The 21,407-nt window shown below is 45.3% G+C and overlaps 1 protein-coding gene across 2 annotated transcripts; it reads left to right on the plus strand.

Moving 5' to 3' along the window:
- Window positions 1-177: 177 nt before the first annotated feature.
- Window positions 178-21,298, plus strand: mars1 (methionyl-tRNA synthetase 1). Of its 2 annotated transcripts, XM_084464009.1 has the most exons (22): window positions 178-392; window positions 1,808-1,898; window positions 2,039-2,117; window positions 2,290-2,421; window positions 2,849-2,924; window positions 3,093-3,277; window positions 3,978-4,087; window positions 4,434-4,550; window positions 4,937-5,140; window positions 8,636-8,837; window positions 9,300-9,374; window positions 9,684-9,854; window positions 11,450-11,545; window positions 12,284-12,401; window positions 13,182-13,395; window positions 15,312-15,443; window positions 16,189-16,293; window positions 16,660-16,855; window positions 18,357-18,428; window positions 18,627-18,653; window positions 19,099-19,233; window positions 20,754-21,298. In XM_084464009.1, the coding sequence occupies exons 1-22, from the start codon at window positions 290-292 to the stop codon at window positions 20,901-20,903; spliced, it is 2,790 nt and encodes a 929-aa protein (XP_084320135.1). In that variant the 5' UTR covers window positions 178-289; the 3' UTR covers window positions 20,904-21,298. The 2 variants fall into 2 exon arrangements, with proteins under 2 accessions (XP_084320135.1, XP_084320136.1); XM_084464010.1 differs by lacking the exon at window positions 18,627-18,653.
- Window positions 21,299-21,407: the final 109 nt, after the last annotated feature.

Genomic DNA, 21,407 nt, shown 5'->3' on the forward strand with positions numbered 1-21,407 from the left:
TTGTAAGCAAGGACATCCTCAAATTGTTGCTGGTGACGCACACGAACACAACGTTGGGCGTTGTAGTCCAATGCAGGTCCAGACAGCATTGCTCCGTAGGTATTGGATGTTGCAAAAAAAACTACATTTTCGCCATATGTAATCAATTGAACAGTACTTGCATCAGCGCATGGACAACGGCACTCGCCGACAAAGTTAGGTTTTGACAGGGTCTGTTTTCGTTCATTTACACATTCTACACATTTACACAAGCTAGTTATTTGTCCAACATCCTGTTCCTGCCGGCCTAATGAAGCTCTATATAAGTGAAGGCAACCCACACTGCCTAAAAGTAGTAGCTGCTGTTGAACTGACTCTAGTACAATGTGATGTCCAATGTGTCAACCACGAAGGTAAGAACGCATGGCTACCGATTCATTAGTTATGGGTTGTTGTCATCAATCTGTCCACAATCATGAATACTTTCTGTCTTCACAAGTAGAAAGTGGGTGAAATTGGGATATTTCACTGCGTAACTGGAAATATTGTGTGTGTGTTAACTAACGTAGTAACTGTTACACACTTATAATACATCCATGATTACACACTATTAACACGGAGAAATCTGCTGTCATGAAACACCATGACAAGTATTGTGTCCGTCACACTTCAGAAGCAGATGGAAAAGAAGAAGACGATCATGTAATTAGTTCACAATGATGCATGTTCTGGAACACTATACAATAGGGATGCGATAGAACAGCCTTTTGTGTACATTAATTTCGTTTCTAGCTAATACATTTAATATGCTTGCAGACATAAGGATCTGAAAATATTTGTCAATCCCTTAGATGTTCCTGGTAAACATAGTAAGGATAAGCTAGGGGTGGGAATGCTGTCACATCTTATCCAGACTTCTCTAAACTGTTTTTCTGAGGACTATGAATCACAGTTGTAGTTGTAGCTATTAGACCCCCGAGACTCATTAAGTCACAGGTATGAATGGGATATTACTGTCCTATGAGGCATAAGACTGATACTGTATCCCAATCTGATTCTAGGCTCATTGCCTTCACACAATTCTGGGCCATCTGTCCCCGTTTGTCCCCCATCTCATGCACTTTAACTGTTAATATTTGAATTGGCACCTAAACATGTTATGTTTTATGATCTGATGGATGATGTCTCACTCCCTCACTCTTCCCTATTTGTTTTGGATGATAATTTAACTAGAGGTTGGGATCACACACATTTCACAGAGGGAGTACGGAAGAATATTCAATAGCAATGTAAAGTTTAATAGTCTTGTGGTTTAGCGGAGAGTGTTCAGCGTTCTAGTAATTTCTCGTCAACTCCTGAGCTGTGTTGTGATCCTGTTCTCCTTGTAGAACAGGATAACGTCTAGACGCGCAGCCAGCAGCATCTGGCATGTGGATCAATGGCACTGATGGAGGGCTAAAAATAAGTCCTTTTGTAGGGTTAAAACGATGATGACGTATATGGATTAGCAAAAAGTGTCTTACTATAGAATTCTGATTGGTTTCTTGATTACTTTTGCTTGCAAAGTCTTTACTTATTAAGTATTCACAGGCAATACAATAAAATAACGTGTTGTACTGCAATTCAAAATGGAAATTTCATATTTGTTAAATGTTTATTCATTGAAATAAAAGAGGACTGATGATGACTTCTGACTGAGGACGAATGAGGTGCATTATTTTACCTACCTTTACCTACAACAAAAGTGAGCACATTGCACTGCCAGTGTCGTACAAACCCCTAGACTTTGTGCGGTCATTCCTCTGTGTTTCATTGTATGTTTCCTCAGAGAGAGTGGTGCCCTTCCTCAGCCGTCCGGCCCTGCCTGCGCTGCTCCTGCCCAGCGGAGGTCACCTATTCAGCTCCAACGCCATCTGCCAGTCAGTAGCCACCCCACCACAGCCCCAACTCTCCAAAGACATTTGTGTCTCCGGTTTTTGTTGCACTTTGTGTATGTTTTACTGCCCAGTCTGAATGCTTACACCACATTAAGGTAGTGCCTTTCGGTTCTGCTCTGTAGGTACTTGTTCGAAACAAGTGGACGGAAACCCAACCCCCTCATCAACCAGTGGCTTGAATGGGAGACCACCGAACTCCAGGTAACCCTTGTTGTAGGCCTTGTACAGTTATGTCCTAAATGGAGTCAGGCACCAGTCACCTCACAGAAAGGTCCGTACCCTCCTTCAAACGGGCATTGTGTGAGATTGACGGTGCCCGTAGGCTGGGGGGGGGGGTTGTTGACGGCCTCTTCTGCATGTTGTGTGTGTGCAGCCTGCCCTGCTGCAGGCCCTCCATATGGCAGTGTTGCAAGGCAAAGCCACAGAGGCCTCCAAGATCCTCCAGGGGCCCCTCTCCTATCTGGACCAATGCTTGAGCAAGGGGACCACGCCATATCTAACAGAGGTAAGCTAAGACACAGACTGTGTGTGTGTGTGTAGTGTGTAACAGTGTGTAAGTGTGTAACAGTTGGCATGCAATATTTATAACAGTAGGATGATATATTTATTTTTACCTCCCTGACACAATTACATATTCCTAACAGCAAGCCTTATAGTTTGCAGCGCACCCTCACCAAGTCAAAAATTCCTGATACACTTTTGGAAATGAAGGCACTGTCTGAGCCTCCAGGGGACTCTCTGGCAGCTTTTTGTTCCTCTGAGTATGGGCAGCATATATCATTTGCTTAACTTTTTTACCTACTGCTCCTCCCTGTGGTATTATAAATATGTTTTTGAGTAGTCACACCGGTGCCTTGAGAGGACATTTGTCCTCTCAATAATTTTTTTTTTTGATGCAATTTATTCACAGAAATTTTGTGTTGTTGTTCTAGGAATCTGTTTCGGTTGTTGATGTTGTGCTCTGGGGCGCCCTGCATCCTTTTCTGTCTGACTCCAGTCCAGTTCTCGGTGGGTAGCCATTCTAGAATTAGAAACCGGCGCGAACATATGGGAAAAACTCCTATGCATAATATTTGTATCTAGAAAATATATATATATATGCTTTGGATTGATCTTATCTTACGTGACCAAGCGCTCTCCTGTCTCTCGCCCTCTCCCTTGCACTGGCTCTACCAGGTGAGTGGAAGTGTGTGCAGGCGTGGTTTGAGCGGCTGGCGGGTGAGAAGGCGTGCCAGGCAGCAGTTCTGAGGGTTCTGCCCGGGAAAGGCCTGGAGGTCCTGAAGAGCTTCGTGCAGAGGCAGCCCGCACCCAACTCCAGCCAGCGCAGAGACGCACAGTCATGCAACAGCACCGCCTCAGAGGTAGCATTGGGCATGTAGTGTTCCCTCACACCTCCATTATTTAGTTTGGAAGTTGGAAACATGGCCGAGTGAGTTTCTAGCTCTTTCTATATGCCAGAAGGACATCGTCCGTAAGAAGAACAGAGAAATGGTTTTATTTCTATTTGGAGCGTCTGGTTGTGCTTTTCAGAAACTTTTGCCACTTTTGTGTGTTGAATTAAAGGGACTGCACTAGTAGGGGTTTCATGTGAAGAAGATGGTGTCTCAGGGCCAGATTGAGCCTATCTCCATTAAAGCTAAATTACAGATCCCTATTAGGCAATAGAACATGCTGTATATAGGGATTACATCAGTGTTACTCCATCCCTTTATTCTCCTTCCAATGGAGGCACTAATAGTCTGTTGGGAAGTATAGCATGGGCTGCCTTTGGAATAGTTTCCAGGTTAGTTGCTGTGATAAAGTTGTTAATTTATATTTCAAACGGTCAGGGGTGGAAATCAGAGGTTCTGAATCTTGGTTCATAATTCTGTCGATAAGCCAATAAGACTGCTTCAAGGCACAAATATGATTCTAGCATGAGATAACATCCCCTCAAAATGACACAATTTGACACATAACAACAAGAGACAAACTTGCTTAGCCCCCACGCTGAAGAGTAAATTAAACACATTCATAATTGTTATTAATTGGTAATTGTTTTGAATGTAACGTGACCTCCAGGCAGAGGAAGCGGTGCGTGTGGTGTCTGAAGAGGAGATGGAGACCGCTGCCCTGACCTGGAGTAGAGGCCTGACCGCCTGCCCAGAGCCCACAGAGAAACAACACCCCATGTGAGCATGACATGTACTTGTTGTTATACAAGTATTGTTTGTGACCAATCCGCGTAGGGCTGTCAAGTTCTGGTCGATTGGTTGGTCGACATGCACTTGTTCGACCAAATTCTCATTGGTCGGACAATCGCTGGTGTTACCTGCATAAGGAAAAAAATCTCTTCTTTAACTATTATTATCGGGGGCGGTAGGGACAAACACAGACTGATGTATCATTGAATGACGAGGCTGTATTGTGGTCGAAATAACATTATTTATTTCTGAAAATAACATTCAAGGCGCCGTCATTTTAATTTGTTTCTCGGGAAAAACAATCCGTGTGTGTGTGTGTGTGTGTGTGTCCTAGTGTTCCTCAGGAGGGGCGGCGTAACCTGCTGCTGACCAGCGCCCTGCCCTACGTCAACAACGTGCCTCACCTGGGCAACATCATCGGCTGTGTGCTCAGCGCCGACGTCTTCGCCAGGTACCCTGCTTCTTTTTCCGTCTCAATGTTTTCTTATATAAATAAATGTCATTTAAAAAAAACGTTCCTCGAGTCATCTCGTTTTCTTTTTTAGTCTCCTCAGCACGCGTCTAGTTTTGCCTGACATCTCGGGCGTTTTTTCCGCTGCGCACGCACATCTCCAATCACACACACACACGAGTCAAAATGAATCGAAAATGCCGAGAGCATCAAACAATGTTATTAATGAATAGCTTCCTACAGTGTCTTCCTCTTCCTGATGACAGAGTTGTATCGGTACAACTCTGTCATCAGAGTTGTACCGTTGTACCCCCCCCACCCCCCACCGGCAAGGGTTAATGACATCCTCTCCTCCTTCTTCCTGTGCCTCCTCCTTCCTGTGCCAGGTACGGGCGCCTGCGCGGCTGGAACGTGCTGTACGTGTGCGGCACGGACGAGTACGGCACGGCCACGGAGAACAAGGCGCGCGAGGAGGGCCTGACGCCGCAGCAGATCTGCGACAAGTACCACGCCGTGCACGCCGACATCTACCGCTGGTTCCAGGTGGACTTTGACTTCTTCGGCCGGACCACCACGCCGAAGCAGACGGAGTGAGTGGGCCGCAGTGGGGTTGTTTAGTCGGGTTGTGTTTATGTGTGTAGAGGTACGCGTCGTACAATGTGTCTGATGCGTTGTTGTTGTTGTTGTTGTTTTTTGCAATACCATTACCTTGCCCTTTTGGCTGGTTCTACCACTGGACCTTGTGAGGTCTTGTCCCCCTGTGAGAGAGTCTGGCCTTTTGGCCGTAAGCAGCTGATTCGAAGCCCTGCCTCTATGATGAAATGCTGAGCTGCAGTCTCTACTGTAGAGTTCCCCAACCTCTCCAAACCACGGCACCCCTTTTTATAGGGATTTATTTTGTTCTGCATCCCAACCACACACACCAAAATAAATGCTTGCAAATGTTAGAAATCCAATGTTAGTTAAATTAGTTGCCTCGTTAGATAAATAGCTGCAGGACTGCGCATAGCCACGCACCCACAACGCTCCCCCCTATTTTTCCTCTATTTTTGTCTTATTTTTTCCTATCTACGCTCGGCTAAGCAGCCCTCTTACAAGTTAAATAAAACCGTGTAAACAAACGAGTAAAATCTGTTTCAGAATGATGATAAAAAAATAAAAAAATAGGAACCTCAGAAGCAACGCGACGCAGAGCCGAGCGACCTCGTGGGTATTTTGACATGGCATAAATCAGTCAAATCAATGTGTATCCAGGATCCTCATGTTAAAAGGATCTAGTTAATTAATTCAGTACCACTTAATGTAGCCCCCACTTTCAAGCCCTGCATAACCAACTGCATTATCACAGGGCTCAATATGCAAGATGCACAGTGAAGCCCATCTTCTGCGTGGAAAAAATACTGGATTTTTTTCCACACACTTCAAAGCGGCTGTCTGTGTGGCAGGTAAAAAATCTAAAAAACACTCCACCACCCCTATGCGACTCGTCACGTCCGTTGTGTTTTGGCCCTGAGGCTCGATGAGCCGTACCGTAACTAATCAAATTAACCAAGAGTGACCTCTGCACCTTGCCCGTCACCTCGCATTATTACCCGCCTCCTACAACCACGACAGCCTTCGATTGGCCCGCCCATAGGCTGGACGGTGGGAGAGCCACCAGCGAGGACCAATACCAAGATAGGGTTTTCTAACTACAATCCAAACATACATGACAACATCTTAATATATGTGAAATAAAAGATCAACAGCCATTCAAAAGAAAAGGAGATTACATTACAATATTGACTAGATCAACAATGATGGAGATGCACACACACATTTATAAATATCTTGTTGTATTGTGCTCGACGGTTCCAATACAACCAGCCCCTTTCATATTATCAGGTAAAGGGTTCCACAACTGTACACCCTTGAATGAGAGTGTGGATCCCAGTAGGATGTGACACTTACCCATGGTTATCCCCCTGGTGGTAACCCCTGGGCACTGTAGCCTGTGGAGAGACGAGACTCAAAACCCCATCATTTGCATGGATAGGATGGGGGCAAGATTGTCTTAGTGGCTGTCCAGCGGAAAGGTACTGGATTAGATTGGCATCGGTGTCCCCAGTCTACCTGTAGAAATCCATGAGCAAGATTCTATACCTCTATTTGATTTTTGATGAAATCACTTCATGTGGTTTTGGATAAAAGTGTCTGCTATTTGACTCAATGCTAAAAAGTGAATGATTTAAAGCTTTAATCTGCAACTTGATGTTTAGGGTGCCAACATTTTATGCATCGAACCACCGGGTGATCATTAGAGCTTTCACCTCCGCAAAATGGTGACTTTAAAAATCAAAACTGTACTGTCATATTACAAAAGAAGACATTCAGTGTTGATCCTTTGATTGTTTCTTTAGTAGAAGAAAATGTGATTATTTTTTCATATATATGTTATGGCTATAAAAGATTACATAAGATAAATGTGGATTGTGCAACCAGTTTTTGCGCTTGTAAACATTCAGGTAACCATGCATTCACAACAACCTTTTTATACATGGGGGCATTTTAAGAGAGCGCTGAGTTTGTTATGCACACAGCCGGACAGGTTTGAAGACTTGACAACACTTCCGACAGAGATTCTGCCTAGCTAGTTATGCTAGTCACTCTAGATTTAATATGGCGTACACTTCCTCCAGATGTGACTGAAGTTTGACATTCTGGTTTAACAACCTCTTTCCAGAACGTATTTAACAATGTGTCCTACGACAAAGCCTCTTCAGTTCACTAATAACATTGGCAGTGTGCATTATGTACATTTACTTGAGCTTTATACCGTAATTATGCTAATATAGACACATTTATATAAATATTTCTATAAACACATTTTTCAAATGGATTATGGTTGTGCAGCCTAAATACAAGCGTGGCCTTGCTCTGCGGTGATTATACCCTGTATTCTATACAAATACCTTTCAAAAGGTTAGTGACACAATCAATATTAGCTTAATGGTAATTCCCCGCTGGCACAACACGTTTGAACAAGTTACCTAGGCGACTCATAATTACAGGGTGCTAATTGGGTAATATACACCGCAGATAATGTTGCGGTGCAATTTCATTGAAACTTTGCACAATGTACAAACCACCTTGCTTAGTTGTAGGATCAAAGCGGCGTGTCTCCGTTGGAACTTAAGTGGGTCATGTTTCCAAACGGAGCACTCACAACGGCGCCGCCATACAGCCGCGTTATGACTCCCCACACGCGTCACCGCGCCATCAATACCACTCGTTGCATTAAACACGGAACAGTCCAACGAGTCTTCTGACGTGTGCTGTCCTTACTACTCATGCTCCGTGGCTTGTCTGGTGTGCGACCCGCTTTACATTGAAGCTCTGCCGTGACCAAGAATAGATCCGAAATACACTGGCCTCCTCCGCACAGCACCTACGTGATATGGCAGTTTGGCTTTTTGAAGCGTTATTCCAATAACTTGTTTGTGTTTTAACCCATTCAACCGTTTAAGAAATTTCATTTTTCGGTGGTGCATCGCCACTATTAGGCCACATCGTTGGGGTTGAACCGTTATTATTTTGGTCGCAGTCTTGAGGCATGTAATCCTTACATGCCGACCCTATCCGACCCTATCCTGCCAATCGCACAGAAATCCTTGGATATAATCATTGGACATCACCGATTTCAAAGGCTTTACCCGGACTCATTGATTAGTTATGCGACAACTTTTCAATGCAAAATACTTGAATTATAGTTCAAATCAAAAGAGTGTCTGTGTGAGTCTTTGCAAGCTTCAGCAACATGTGGGGGCCTTCAGATGGGATTTGATGTACTTTAAATTGGGTATTTGTTACGACGGCCTTTACCTGTGTTTTTACGTAATTACGGTATATGGTGACCTGAAAAGCATTTTCTCTCTCTCTCTCTCTCTCTCTCTCTCTCTCTCTCTCTCTCTCTCTCTCTCTCTCTCTCTCTCTCTCTCTCTCTCTCTCTCTCTCTCTCTCTCTCTCCCTGTACACCCCCTACTGCATGATCGCCCTGAACATATTATCCCCCCTCTCACATGCTAACTGTTCCCTTCCTTCCGCAGGATCGCCCAGGACATCTTCTGGCGTCTCCACGAGCGCGGCTTCCTATTGGAGGACACGGTGGAGCAGCTGCGGTGCGAGGGCTGCCGGCGCTTCCTGGCCGACCGCTTCGTGGAGGGCGAGTGTCCCCACTGCAGCTACCCCGAGGCCCGCGGGGACCAGTGCGACAAATGCGGGAAGCTCATCAACGCCGTGGAGCTTAAGGTGAGGGCCCCGCCCGGTCTGGTTTGTGGCCCTTCGTTGTTTTGAGGCCTCACCCGCAGCGGTAAATCCAGGGGACTGATCGCAAAAGCTAGGTTAGATGTTGTTGTTGTTGTTGTTGTTTCTAATTTCTTGTGAATGAGGACCGGATTTACTCGTCACTCGCTACACAACAACCGTCTACGTTTGTGGTGTTCGCTCCGAATCCCACAGAGCTCATATTTGTAGCGAAACCCAAAGATGGAAATAGAATCGCGTTGTTCAACGGCAGCCAAGCGCATGGAGCGGGAACGTGGCAAGCTCTATTTCTTTACAGCTGCCTGTGCTTCAGGCTTGACTCTGGAATTATGATGCAATGTAAATGCGATGTATGTTAATTTATGATACAGCATGAACCCTTTCCCCCGCCCCCCCCCCAAAAAAAAATACCAGCGTACAAACCATTGATTGTTTTGTTTTGTGTAGAATCCCCTGTGTAAGGTCTGCAGCAAGACGCCTATCATCCAATCATCCAAACACCTCTTCCTGGACTTACCCAAGGTAATGTTTCACACCTTTTAGTGTTATTATACAAGTGGTGCCCACAATTGACCGTTCTTTAGTTTTTCATGGTGGGACTGTGTGGTTAACCCGTCTTTGCCAGCGTTAAGGCTGTTGTTTACGAAGGTTAAAGGGTCAAGATAAGCTTCTTACACCGTCTTGCGATTTACAGGACGTTAAATCAATCCTACGAATCAAAACCTACACCGGTGTTACCCGCCTCTAACATCTCACTGTAGCTTTCAAGTTTTTGGTTGACCAAAAAACGCTAAAGTCGCTAACATCTTGTTTCCTGTCCCACTCTCCCAGTTGGAGAGTCAGCTGGAGCAGTGGCTGGACAAGTCGACGGCGGCGGGCGACTGGACGTCCAACGCCAAGCAGATCACCCGCTCCTGGCTCCGAGACGGCCTCAAGCCCCGCTGCATCACCAGGGACCTGAAGTGGGGGACCCCGGTACCGCACCCCGACTTTGCGGACAAGGTGTGTCGTCAATATCAGGATTACTTTTGGCGTTTTGTGTGCGGGACGGGGGACTATACAGCGAGAGAGCGTGAGGCTGTTGATCTCGATGCAGCGTACAGTATAGTCACGGGCAGTGTGTGGGCTGTAGGTTGAGTGACGCCCGGAGATCCCTGAGGTCTCCGTGCCCGTGTAATCCCTGCTTCGGCGTTTATGCAAAATGCACATAATCCTTCCAGATCTCTGCCAATCTTTCTTACTCACTGGTTCGTCTTCCAGGAAACAAGCGGTTAGCGGCTTCAGCGTTTTTGGGGCCCGGGGGGGGGGGGTTCCCATTAGCTCCCGTTGTATCTAGTCCCGTATGATGCAACACAACACAACCAAAGGGTCAACCAAAAACTTGAAAGCTATGGTGAGGTATTAGAGGCGGATAACACGGGTAAAACAAATAATAAAGACGTCATCTTCACAAAGTACAGAAATTTAGAAGAGCCTCTGTAACATGGACATATGTAGACTGTAGTTTTGTAATATATGGTATTTGTATTTTTGTATTTATAATATTTATTTATATATGGACATTTATAATATCCATATATGATTATTTATAATATATATCATATAATATATAATTATAGTTATTATTCATATTCATAATTGTATTATGAATATGATAAATATTTATTCATCTCCGATTTTAACTTTGTTTTTATTGCTTACATGTTCAAAATAAAGACAATCAATCAATCAATCAATCAATCTTGAAATGAATAGGATGCGCTAGTTCATACTTTACAGGTACCAGATACTTATAACGTAAGTGGTATTGTTTACCAATCTATTCAGTCTTGTGTGTATCAGGGCCTTAAGACGGGTTACTTCAAGGCTTGGCTGCAGAGACGAGGACCACCTTTGCCTTTGTCAAGAATTGAATGACGCTAATTTGATGATGCGTATGAAATGAAAAAGGGTAGTAAATGAACTCAGAATGACTCCTCGATCCAACCGACAAAATATTATATATAATTATATAATGTCATTAATAATCCAGGTTTTATCCAAGAGCTTTAACATTTCTTCCGGCCTTCAGGGGGGGGTTAGCTGTAACCCTGATTGTTTTATGAGTCAATTGAGCACATCATGTTCTCTGAGGAACAGCGTGCCTCTGGCTCCCAGAGTGATATACCATGTGAAGTACTGGCAGGGGCCCCCTCCCCATATACAGGGCCTTCACGTCATCCCAGGATGTAAGAGTTGCCTCATGCTAGTAGAAAATGAGTCAATTGGCAATAAATCAGCTTGAAGTGAATCAAGTGCTGTTTACTTAAGTCGTAAGTGACTTGGTAAGCTTTTCTTGTCTTCAGCGCAGCACTTATCTTAGGGCAATTCAAAGTTAACTGCGAAACAATAGTATCAAAGATAATTCATGCGTTTGTCAAGTATTTTTCATTTTGTCATTGTTTTCGGATCAACTATGGCGGAATTTATGCAGCACGATAAGTGTCTCATTATAACTGTAAACAAAAAAAAAACGACAGCCTAAGATATCTACATGAGGGTCACTTTGGAAAAGGTTGGTCACAAACACTCATTATATTACAATTTCTTATTTTTAGGTGTTCTATGTGTGGTTCGATGCCCCAATTGGCTACCTGTCCATCACCGCCAACTACACCGACCAATGGGAGAAGTGGTGGAAGAATCCTGAGCAGGTACAATTCAGGACCATTAATGGAAAGATCTGACATTTTGCAAAAACAAAAGCCTGCATGCAACACAGATCCTTTGAAGCCATTCTGGAAAATATGTTTGTTCTGTATGTATTTAGAACTCCATAACATGTACTAAAACAGAGATGGAGATAGTTGCAACGGTAACCCATTTATTTTCCCATCATTTGTTCCCGCCAGTCAGGTCAAACAGTTGTGTTGCTAATTATGTCCGTTCACCATTATGTGGTGAAGGCAACAATTAAGCAATGCTTGTTTATTCCCATGTACCCCTTATGAAGATCTGCATAATGCAAAGGGGTTAAACAGCCATTAAGGCATTTAAATGTGGATATTATGGAGATGGCGAGTCATTAAAAGCGACTTTAAAGCCCATTGATGAAAGAGCTCTTCAAACATTTGCTTTCTCAACCAAACTACCCCACTATAACACTCCCACTGACTCCTCACAGCTCTATATAAAAAACATAAGGCTTCAGCTGTGTGTGTGTGTGTGTGTGTGTGTGTGTGTGTGTGTGTGTGTGTGTGTGTGTGTGTGTGTGTGTGTGTGTGTGTGTGTGTGTGTGTGTGTGTGTTGGCCTATATATTCGCAGAGCAAACAGAAAAGGAGGTTGATTGGGGGGTTGGGAACAGCAGATAAGTCCTCTTTGAACTGGATGATCTCACCATGATCCAATATGATGTCATCCCCTCCCTGCGGTGCTGTGCTCCCGCCACCAGGTGGAGCTGTACAACTTCATGGCCAAGGACAACGTGCCGTTCCACACCGTCGTGTTCCCCTCCTCCCTGCTGGGAGCCCAGGACAACTACACCCTTGTCAATCACCTCGTTGCCACGGGTAACCTTTTTTTTTTTTGTACTTGACTTTTATTGGTCGATCATGGGATTGTTGATGTGAATATTATTTTTAGTGGTGCGATGATTGTCACGTGGAGGAGTTGTTAGATTTGAGTATAAGCTGTGTGAGACACCCAACACACTCAATAAAAACCTAGTCACGTTCTCCGTCGTCTCAAATCTGGAGCCAGAAGACCACATGGTGTTTTATTATCAAATCTGTTATCTCATTTTAAGCATGTTTCCTCTCAGCAGTGGATTCCCATGCCATTTTCATTATTGCTACTACTTCCTGACATCGCTGCCATTTCAACTACATATTTGAATGACAGAGGCGCTGAAACATACAAAGACATGACGATTCAAGTCTCAAGTTGAACCGCACAGTAAAACACAGGGTGGTAAAAGTACACCAGAGAGAGTAAACCTCAACGTCTGATTGGTGGTTGTACATAAAGCCATGGTAAACAGTGTATTGGTATGGACTGCATTTATATAGCGCTTTTATCCAAAGCGCTTTACAACGTCGCCTGCCATTCACCCATTCACGTGCACATTCACACACAGACGGTGGAGTCAACCGGGTTTAGGGTTAGGTGCCTTGCTCAGGGACACCTCGACACTGAGCTAGGAGGAGCCGGGGATCAAACCAGCAACCTTGCGGTCACCATCCAACCCGCTCTACCTCCTGAGCTACTGCCGCCTGTGTACCAGTATAACGTGACCCCCCCCACCCCCCTCCCTCCCCCCCCTCCCCCCCCTCCCTCCCTCCCCGCTGCAGAGTACCTGAACTACGAGGACACCAAGTTCTCCAAGAGCCGCGGCGTGGGCGTGTTCGGAGACATGGCCAAGGACACGGGCATCCCCTCGGACGTGTGGCGCTTCTACCTGCTGTACGTGCGGCCCGAGGGCCAGGACGCGGCCTTCTCCTGGGCCGACATGGCCCTCAAGAACAACTCTGAGCTGCTCAACAACCTGGGCAACTTCATCAACCGGTGGGTGCTGGGGAGCGCGCCTGGTTAAACAACCCGACTCAACTGAACACTCGCGTTTGTTCATTGAGGAGTCTTCTATAGGCATATATATATATATATATTACTACTAATACTTATGTATGTTTATTAAAATATACATAACAAACAATATACAGTTATAGTCGAATTATGATCAAGATATTTTTTAAACAACATGAAAACCTCTCCTATATCCTTATGTTTATTCACCATTGAGAAGCGTTGTGTTTTCCCACACCGGTGATGGACACGCAACACGGATCCCCCAAGCCATCAATGAGCCTGGAGCGCTCTAAAATGTAAACTGGTTCATACACAGGCAGGTGCAGTCACCTTGAAGCAGATTCTGTTACCGTTCCACTGACTCATAGCTGAATCACGCTTCAATGGCGGTAAGACTTGTAAGGTAACACTCGTAGGTAAGGCTTAATAGCTCTTGAGTCTTACCTCCAGCATCTTTTAATCAGTCGGTGTTTGTTAAATATCCCCATCGTGTTTCTTATCTGTTGACATCAAAAGCCTAAACAAACGGGCGTTCTCCAGAAGCAGCACGCTCGTGTAAAAGAGCAACAGCTAGCACATGCTAATTTGCTGCATTTGTTGAGGATGGTGTAATTTAGCCCCCAATTAAACCGCCTGGAATGCTTTCTAAACGATCAGAGTTAAATCCTGCATCAAAGATTTCCCCCCAGTGGCCCTCCTTTGGCAAAGTTCCTTGATCTGTAAGATCTGGTCTGGAGCGGCAACTCTTGATGCCTAATTGGTTCCAAAGTATCCTGTGGACCAGAGGGCCTCCTGCCTAACGCCTCGGCTCCGCCGGAGCCATCAGCGTCGCATCTAATGAGGACTCCGTCAACTTTTTAATTCGGCCAGGAAACGCTGCCATAATTATCAAATCAATAGCAGGGCAGACGCAGAGCGTCCATTCTCTGCACCGAACGCCAGCATCACCACCAACACTTTCCCTCCTAAATAATCAGATCAATCTCTTACACTGATCATTTCCAATGTACACAGAAACATTGAGTGGCTCTTCCTATGGAGTGCATATAACGTTTTCAGTGTTAGTTTTCAGTGGAGCCCTGGGGTGAGGAAATGTATTGAGCTGTTAGTCTCCTGTCCTCATCCCGTATCCTGCACGCTGAGGGGATTTACATGAGCCTTGTTTGCTTCCAATTGGATCTCTTCAAGTGATATGCCACTCAGTGCCCGTAGTTCTATGATTCAAGTTCAAAGCAGATGATAACCGTTTGAGATCTCTAATAACCCGATAATGAGTCCTTTAATAAAACATAGGTCAAAATACTCTCTGGCTTCCTCTGATGAATGAAGATGCAGTCGATGTGTTTATAATTAAGGCAGTTATTAATCTGGCTGTATGTGACTGCAGCTACAGGTATGACCCAGGTTTCACACACTCCCGCTGCCCACACACACATTTAGCCATCGGTTTGTTTATAATTATTATGCGTGCATCGCAAAAATTCTGTCAACTGTCATCTCTAACCTTTTTATCCTTCGCGGTAGACAGTGGGGCTGTATAAAACATCACATTCAATGTTTTATAAGATGTGGAAATATCTCAACACCGATATTAACTCCAACCTCGAAATACACGGCAAAGCTTTTCACGACCACTTGCATTTAGTTTAAAACCATTATTTATTCCGCACATGATTACAACTTGGCTGTGATTGACGCTACACACCGCCCTAACGAGCGCCAGGGTTTGTTTAGATTGGCACCACGCTACATTGCATCTGCCGCCGCGATCAATAATGGATCCACGATTAGCAAGTCAAGTAACGAGCCCTTCCTTTTTCCCCCACTTCCTCTCCATCTGGTCCTCTCCGTTTCTCCCTCCCCCCGCCCCCGACTCCGCCTCTGCCGCTCCCCAGAGCCGGGATGTTTGTCACCAAGTTCTTTGAGGGATGCGTGCCGGCGATGGAGCTCCTCGTGGAGGACAAGACTCTGCTGGCCCAGGTGGGCTGGGAGCTGCGTCAGTACATCTCCCTCATGGACAAAGTCAAGTAAGGAGATCTGCTGTGGAGGAACGCCGGCACACTCAGCCCCCCCCCCCGGAGAAACACACCACACTTTCTCACCCACTTTGAGAAAGGAAAAACAACACTTTCACCTCGAGGAAAAAAATGCTTTCACCCCCTTAAGAAAAAGACGCTCACCTCCTTAAGCAGTAACACTTTCACTTCCTTAAGAAAAAAAATGACACTTTCACCTCCTTAAGCAATAACACTTTCACCTCCTTAAGAAAAAATGACACTTTCACCCCTTTAAAAAATCAACAATTTCAAAAAACTACGCTTTCACCCTCTTCAGGGAAAACCACATTTGACATGGTAAGGAAAAACTAGTCTTTCAACCATTTAAGAATTTTTATTTACTTTTACCGCCTTAAGAAAAAACTACACTTTCACCCCCTAAAGAAAAACGACCCCAAAATACCTTTCACCCCTTTTTAAGAAAAACACAAACCCTTTTAATCATTTAATCAAAGTTATTTAATGTGTAGCTTTTTTGTGCATATTTCTTCTAATTGTTTTTTATGTCTTCATCTTTAGATAAAGATAGATAAGAGAAAAGATAGATAATAGATAAGAGAGATAAAATTGTATATAGAGATGATGCAGACTGGAAAAGCCATGGCTGAACACTTGTCATCTCCAGCCTACAGCTGCTTTTACGGTACCTACTACAGGTCATGGCTCACAGTCCAAGGTTCTCACCATCACTGTCTTCTTCACTGTTCTCTGCCAGGATCCGAGACGCGCTGAAGCACATCCTGAACATCTCTCGCCATGGCAACCAGTATATTCAGGTCAACGAGCCCTGGAAGAAGATCAAGGGAGGGGACCAGGACAGGTGTGTGTGTGTGTGTGTGTGTGTGTGTGTGTGTGTGTCCAAAATAGAGTCTGCCGGCCAATTCACCTGCTGATGTTAATTTGGGACCCTGTGTGTGAATCCCACACCAAAATCACCAAAAAAAAGCCAAAAAAATTCACTGTGCGAAAAGTTAAACTGCAAAAAATCAATAAAAGAAAATGAGCTAAAACAATAAAACAAACGAATGCTCTCCGGAAAGCCCATTGCTCCATTTGATATGAACAATCAGAAAACACCTCATATATACTGTGTGTGTATATATAATATACACACATATGTAATATATATATATATATATTACACATGCGACCGTTAAGAGCCTTCCCATCCATCCCCTCCCACCAGGCAGCGCGCGGGCACCGTGACGGGCGTGTCGGTCAACATCGCCTGCCTGCTGTCGGTGCTGCTGCAGCCCTACATCCCCACGGTGAGCCGCACCATCCAGGAGCAGCTCAACGCCCCGGCCGCCTGCGTGGGCGCCATGCTGCACGACGCCGGCAGCTTCGTCTGCTCCCTGCCCGCCGGCCACGCCATCGGCACCGTGAGTAGGACCCCTGACACCGCGCGCCCGTTCAAAAAGAGCCCGGTCGACTGGGCCGATAGCCGCTCTGCGAGGGACGTCGGTCTCTGTTGTTGGTTTCTGAGCTGATCATTTTGGATGGTTTGTGTTCAAAACGGCTTCCTTAGTAGAATCCTTTTTTTTTTTTTTTACATAGACCTATTAGGCAGAATGTTAATGTTTCACTATGGGTGTCGCCATGGTGTTTTCTGTATCTCGTTATGGTCACCCGCATTCCGTGAGCGTATTCTTTTTCAAGTCCCGCCGATTGCCAGCCATCACTCAGTGAAATGTTCCCTGAGGAATATCTGTTCCTCACAGACCTGTAGCGGCCTCTTTATCAGCCAATTCCATTTTTCTGACCCATCATGGCATCTCTTCCCTGATTGGTATTTGGTACGGTGAATCCTACAGGCATGTATAGGCAACACTTCTCAATGGTGTAGGAGTTCAGGGAAAGGAGGGAGCACGGAAGGAAAAAAAAAGAACCTTTTTTTTTTTCTCTCTCTCTCCTCACAACTCTGTAATCGTACCACCAGCAGCTTTAATGAGCAGGTAGGGGTCCTGCATCTTGCTCAAGGAGGCCTACAGGAACACTGTCCTAATTGGGGTTCAAACAGCCGAATCGCTACCATCATGCGTTTTAGATGAGTCTTTAACCCCTAGGCTGACCCAAGACCGGGCAACACTCTATATACATTGAGTACGTTGTTGTTTGTATACTTGCGCATTCATATAATTAACACCGTATACACGCATACACCCACGCACAGAATGCACACTGAATAATGGGCTGTATACCATTCTAAGCAGAATGACCCAAGAACATGCAACAGATAGTATGTTGCTCTGTGCATACCGAGGCATTTGTATGCAATTTATTTTACACACACTCTCACACACACACACACACACACACACACACACACACACACACACACACACACACACACACACACACACACACACACACACACACACACCCCTCTCTATGAACACACACACTCGCACACCTCTATGAACAGACGCACACACACACACCCAGCAGGTGTATTTGTGGCTCAGCCTCGTTGCAGTAGGTTAACCCAGAGCCACTTGTCACTTGGGGCCAGATTGCCCGGGTTTGGATGCGCTGCTCCCACAGCAGCCTGCCATGCCGACTGTCAACAGCTCCGGGAAACACAGAGATAAGGAGCGACCTGACCTGCTGTCTGTCCACCACCGCACGCACTTGTTTGGCCACGAGTTCAAATCCCATTATTCCAAAGCGTTTTTTTTTAATGCCCTAGCCTTTTTGGTATACGCACACAGATTGCTGAGTGAAATTTCACAATAATAATCGGTTATGTCATGCAACATTTTAGGGCTTTCATATTGTATCGGCTACAGAATCACAACGTATCTTTACATGTGCTCTTGCGTTTATAGTTGAACCTTTTCTTTGATACGCGAGTCATTGCCGATGATTATCTCCTGCCTGCAGGTCAGTCCATTGTTCCAGAAGCTGGAGGCGGACCAGATTGAGGCTTTGAAGAAGAAGTTCGGGGGACAGCAGGTACATGACGCTCATGGGGAGTAATGGCGGCGTGCCCGAGCTCAGTCTGATATTTTTCTTTTCATTACAAATAATTAAGATGAAGAGAAAATGTGTTCACTGCTGCGACCGAAGTATGTGATCTTGTCAAAATGAGTGAACTAAAAAGGACCAGCACGCCTCATTTTTAACCTTCTCCCTAACCCGTCTTGCTTTTAGCCTGAGGACGAGCCGCCTGTTAAGAAGGTATCCAGGCCCGCGTGTGTGTGTGTGTTTGTGTGGCGTGAAAAACATTCACACCCCGTGCCACCGTAGTGCAACCACAGTGGTGTTCTTCATCAGATTAACCTGTCACCACACTGCAACCATCGTGGTGTTCTTCATCAGATTAACCTGTCACCACACTGCAACCATAGTGGTGTTTTTCATCAGATTAACCTGTCACTGTAGTGCAACCATAGTGGTGTTTTTCATCAGATTAACCTAAGGTGCCAGACTAACATCAGCACTCTCATCTAACCCTGCGTGTGTTCTCTCAGAATGGAGTTTGCCTCTGACAAAACATTGACACGGTTTATATGTGAAGCACTTTGAGTCCGCCTTGTGTATGAAAAGTGTGATATAAATAAAGTCGCCTTGCCTTGCCCTATTCCTGCTGGGTTTATTTTCTAAATGTATTTCATTCTCACAGGCCCAGAGAGCGGCCCAGAACGCTGACCAGGCCCCTGCCACGGCGGCCGCGCCCGTAGCCGCCCACGACGGTGCGGTGGTAAGCGGGGCTGACCCCGAGAAAGCCAAGCAGCTGACGCAGGCCGTAGCCGAGCAGGTGAGCTCTGCGCTGATTGGTCTACAATAGGGCTGGGCCTTTTTTTTTTTTCTTTTTTTAATTCATAAATTTATATTTTTACTTTCCTAAGGTTTGTGAAATGGCTGAACTCCAAAGTCACAATTTCCAAATTATACTGAGAAGCTTAACCCTCACTCTGACGTGGGAAATCAAAATCCATCGCTGCCCAGACGGAGCTGCACACATCCACACACAGTGTTTACACTGTCAGTGTCCGGGAAGCCGTACCTTGTCTCGATCGTCATTATCAAAATCAACAGATCTCAAGAACGAGCTCCACACATCCGGACATTCACACACACACCGTGTTATACTATAAGTATAAGAAGCTATAAGAAGCTATAAGAGGCTTAACCCTCTTTCAGACATGAAATTGCTGCCCAGACAGAGCGCTACGGTGTCCCCTTGGTTGTGACGTCGAAGGGTATACTACTACCTTACCTACTTTCGAAGAAGGGTACCCCCTTAGTGTTTTGGGGAGACTGGAAGAAAAATAGGATTTGGGAGACATGAGGTTGAATGGCAGCTGTGTGAAGCGCCAAGAGATGCAGATGCCAGCTCAAGCCACAGAGCCCCGCAAAAAGGCAGGTATTCTTGGCAGCAGCAGTCGTTTCTCGTGGCAAGATAGAGTCCGGGTGGCAGGCCATCACAGGCACGGTGACGAAAGAGGGGTTCATTATGATGCTTCAAACGATGGGCCGTATATATATATATATTTTTTTTGTTCAGAGAAAAACTGAAAAAAATTGAGTTTTTAATCAGAAAATCACTTTGAAAAACTCAGGATTACATTTTTAGGCCGAATTTGCCAAGGCTTAAGTCTACAATATTATAATTATACCCGTTCACACACATTCATACAACGACGACTGTGTCAGCAATGCAAGGGAGTGGCACTTTGAGCACTTGGGGTTAGGTGGGGTTAGGCTAGCAGGGCATCGAACCAGCAACCTTCTGGTTGCCGGACAACCCCGCTCTACCTCCGGAGCCACTGCCGCCAATTGATCGCTATTGTCACTCAAAATTGTTAACTTTTCGTGCATTTTTATGGGGGAGAATTTTGTAGTGTGTCAAGAAATTGTTTAAAATTGCGTTTAATGGTGTCTGACTACTTGATGTATGGTTTGGTGTCCACTGCCGTTAGAAATGTAGTTACTAATGACAATTTGTCTGGGCTGATTGACTGGTCTCTATATACAATCGTTCTTGAACCGTTTTTCTTTTTCTTTTCATTAGTTGCGTGTTGTGGAATGAAAAATTATTCATAATTGTGATAGCAAATATGCGATGTCATTCAAACTGCACTAATCCACTCACTTCACTTGATGTATTGTCTATGTCCACCGCCTTTAGTTACAAAAAGTGTGTGTGTGCGTGTGTGTGGTACACAGCTATTTTAATAACCACGGGTCCCCCGTGCCGTCCACTGCGGCGTGTCAAATATCCCGTCTTACACAGTCTCGTCTCTTCCTCCCCTCCCCCCCCCCCGGTGGCGGCAGGGGGACAAGGTGCGAGTCCTGAAGGGCCAGAAGGCGGATAAGGCGGCCATCACGCTGGAGGTGAACAAGCTCCTGGACCTCAAGAAACAACTGGCCCTGGCCGAGGGGAAGAGCGCCGGGCCCGCCGCCCAGAAGGGCAAGAAGAAATGAAAACGGACGGAGGTGAGGCGAACGGAGGGATGACTCACAGTACGGTGTGAGTGATCAAACCAGACTGGGTGGGGGAGAACAAGATGTACACCCAGAGAGGGAGAGGGTGTTTTAGCTTAAGGCAAAGCCGTGACGGGATCTGAGACAATGTAGTAGTGCCGGCACCGAGGTCTTAAGAAACGCTGGCTAGGACGACGGGAATCCGAGGCCGACTCATTTGAATACAGCTGCAAGAAACACCTCCACACAAAAAAAGGAAAGCCGTTTTTTTTTTACCTCACTATGTGATCAGGTTGTGGACAGTGTGTTACGTATCGAATACTATTGTTTTTATAGATATATTCCCTGAACGTTCTTATGCCATTTGCTGAAAATAAATCCCTATGAAAATAGAACATTTGTTTTTGTTTTTTGTACCTTCAGTTGCCAAAAGATGTGTTTTAACGTTATAGTATTTAATCCTCACAGGACTTGGAAGTGTATGCAATGCATTTTTTTTTCAGT

The sequence above is a fragment of the Micromesistius poutassou genome (assembly GCF_964030765.1).
Source record: "Micromesistius poutassou genome assembly, chromosome: 2".
Classification (NCBI taxonomy): domain Eukaryota; kingdom Metazoa; phylum Chordata; class Actinopteri; order Gadiformes; family Gadidae; genus Micromesistius; species Micromesistius poutassou.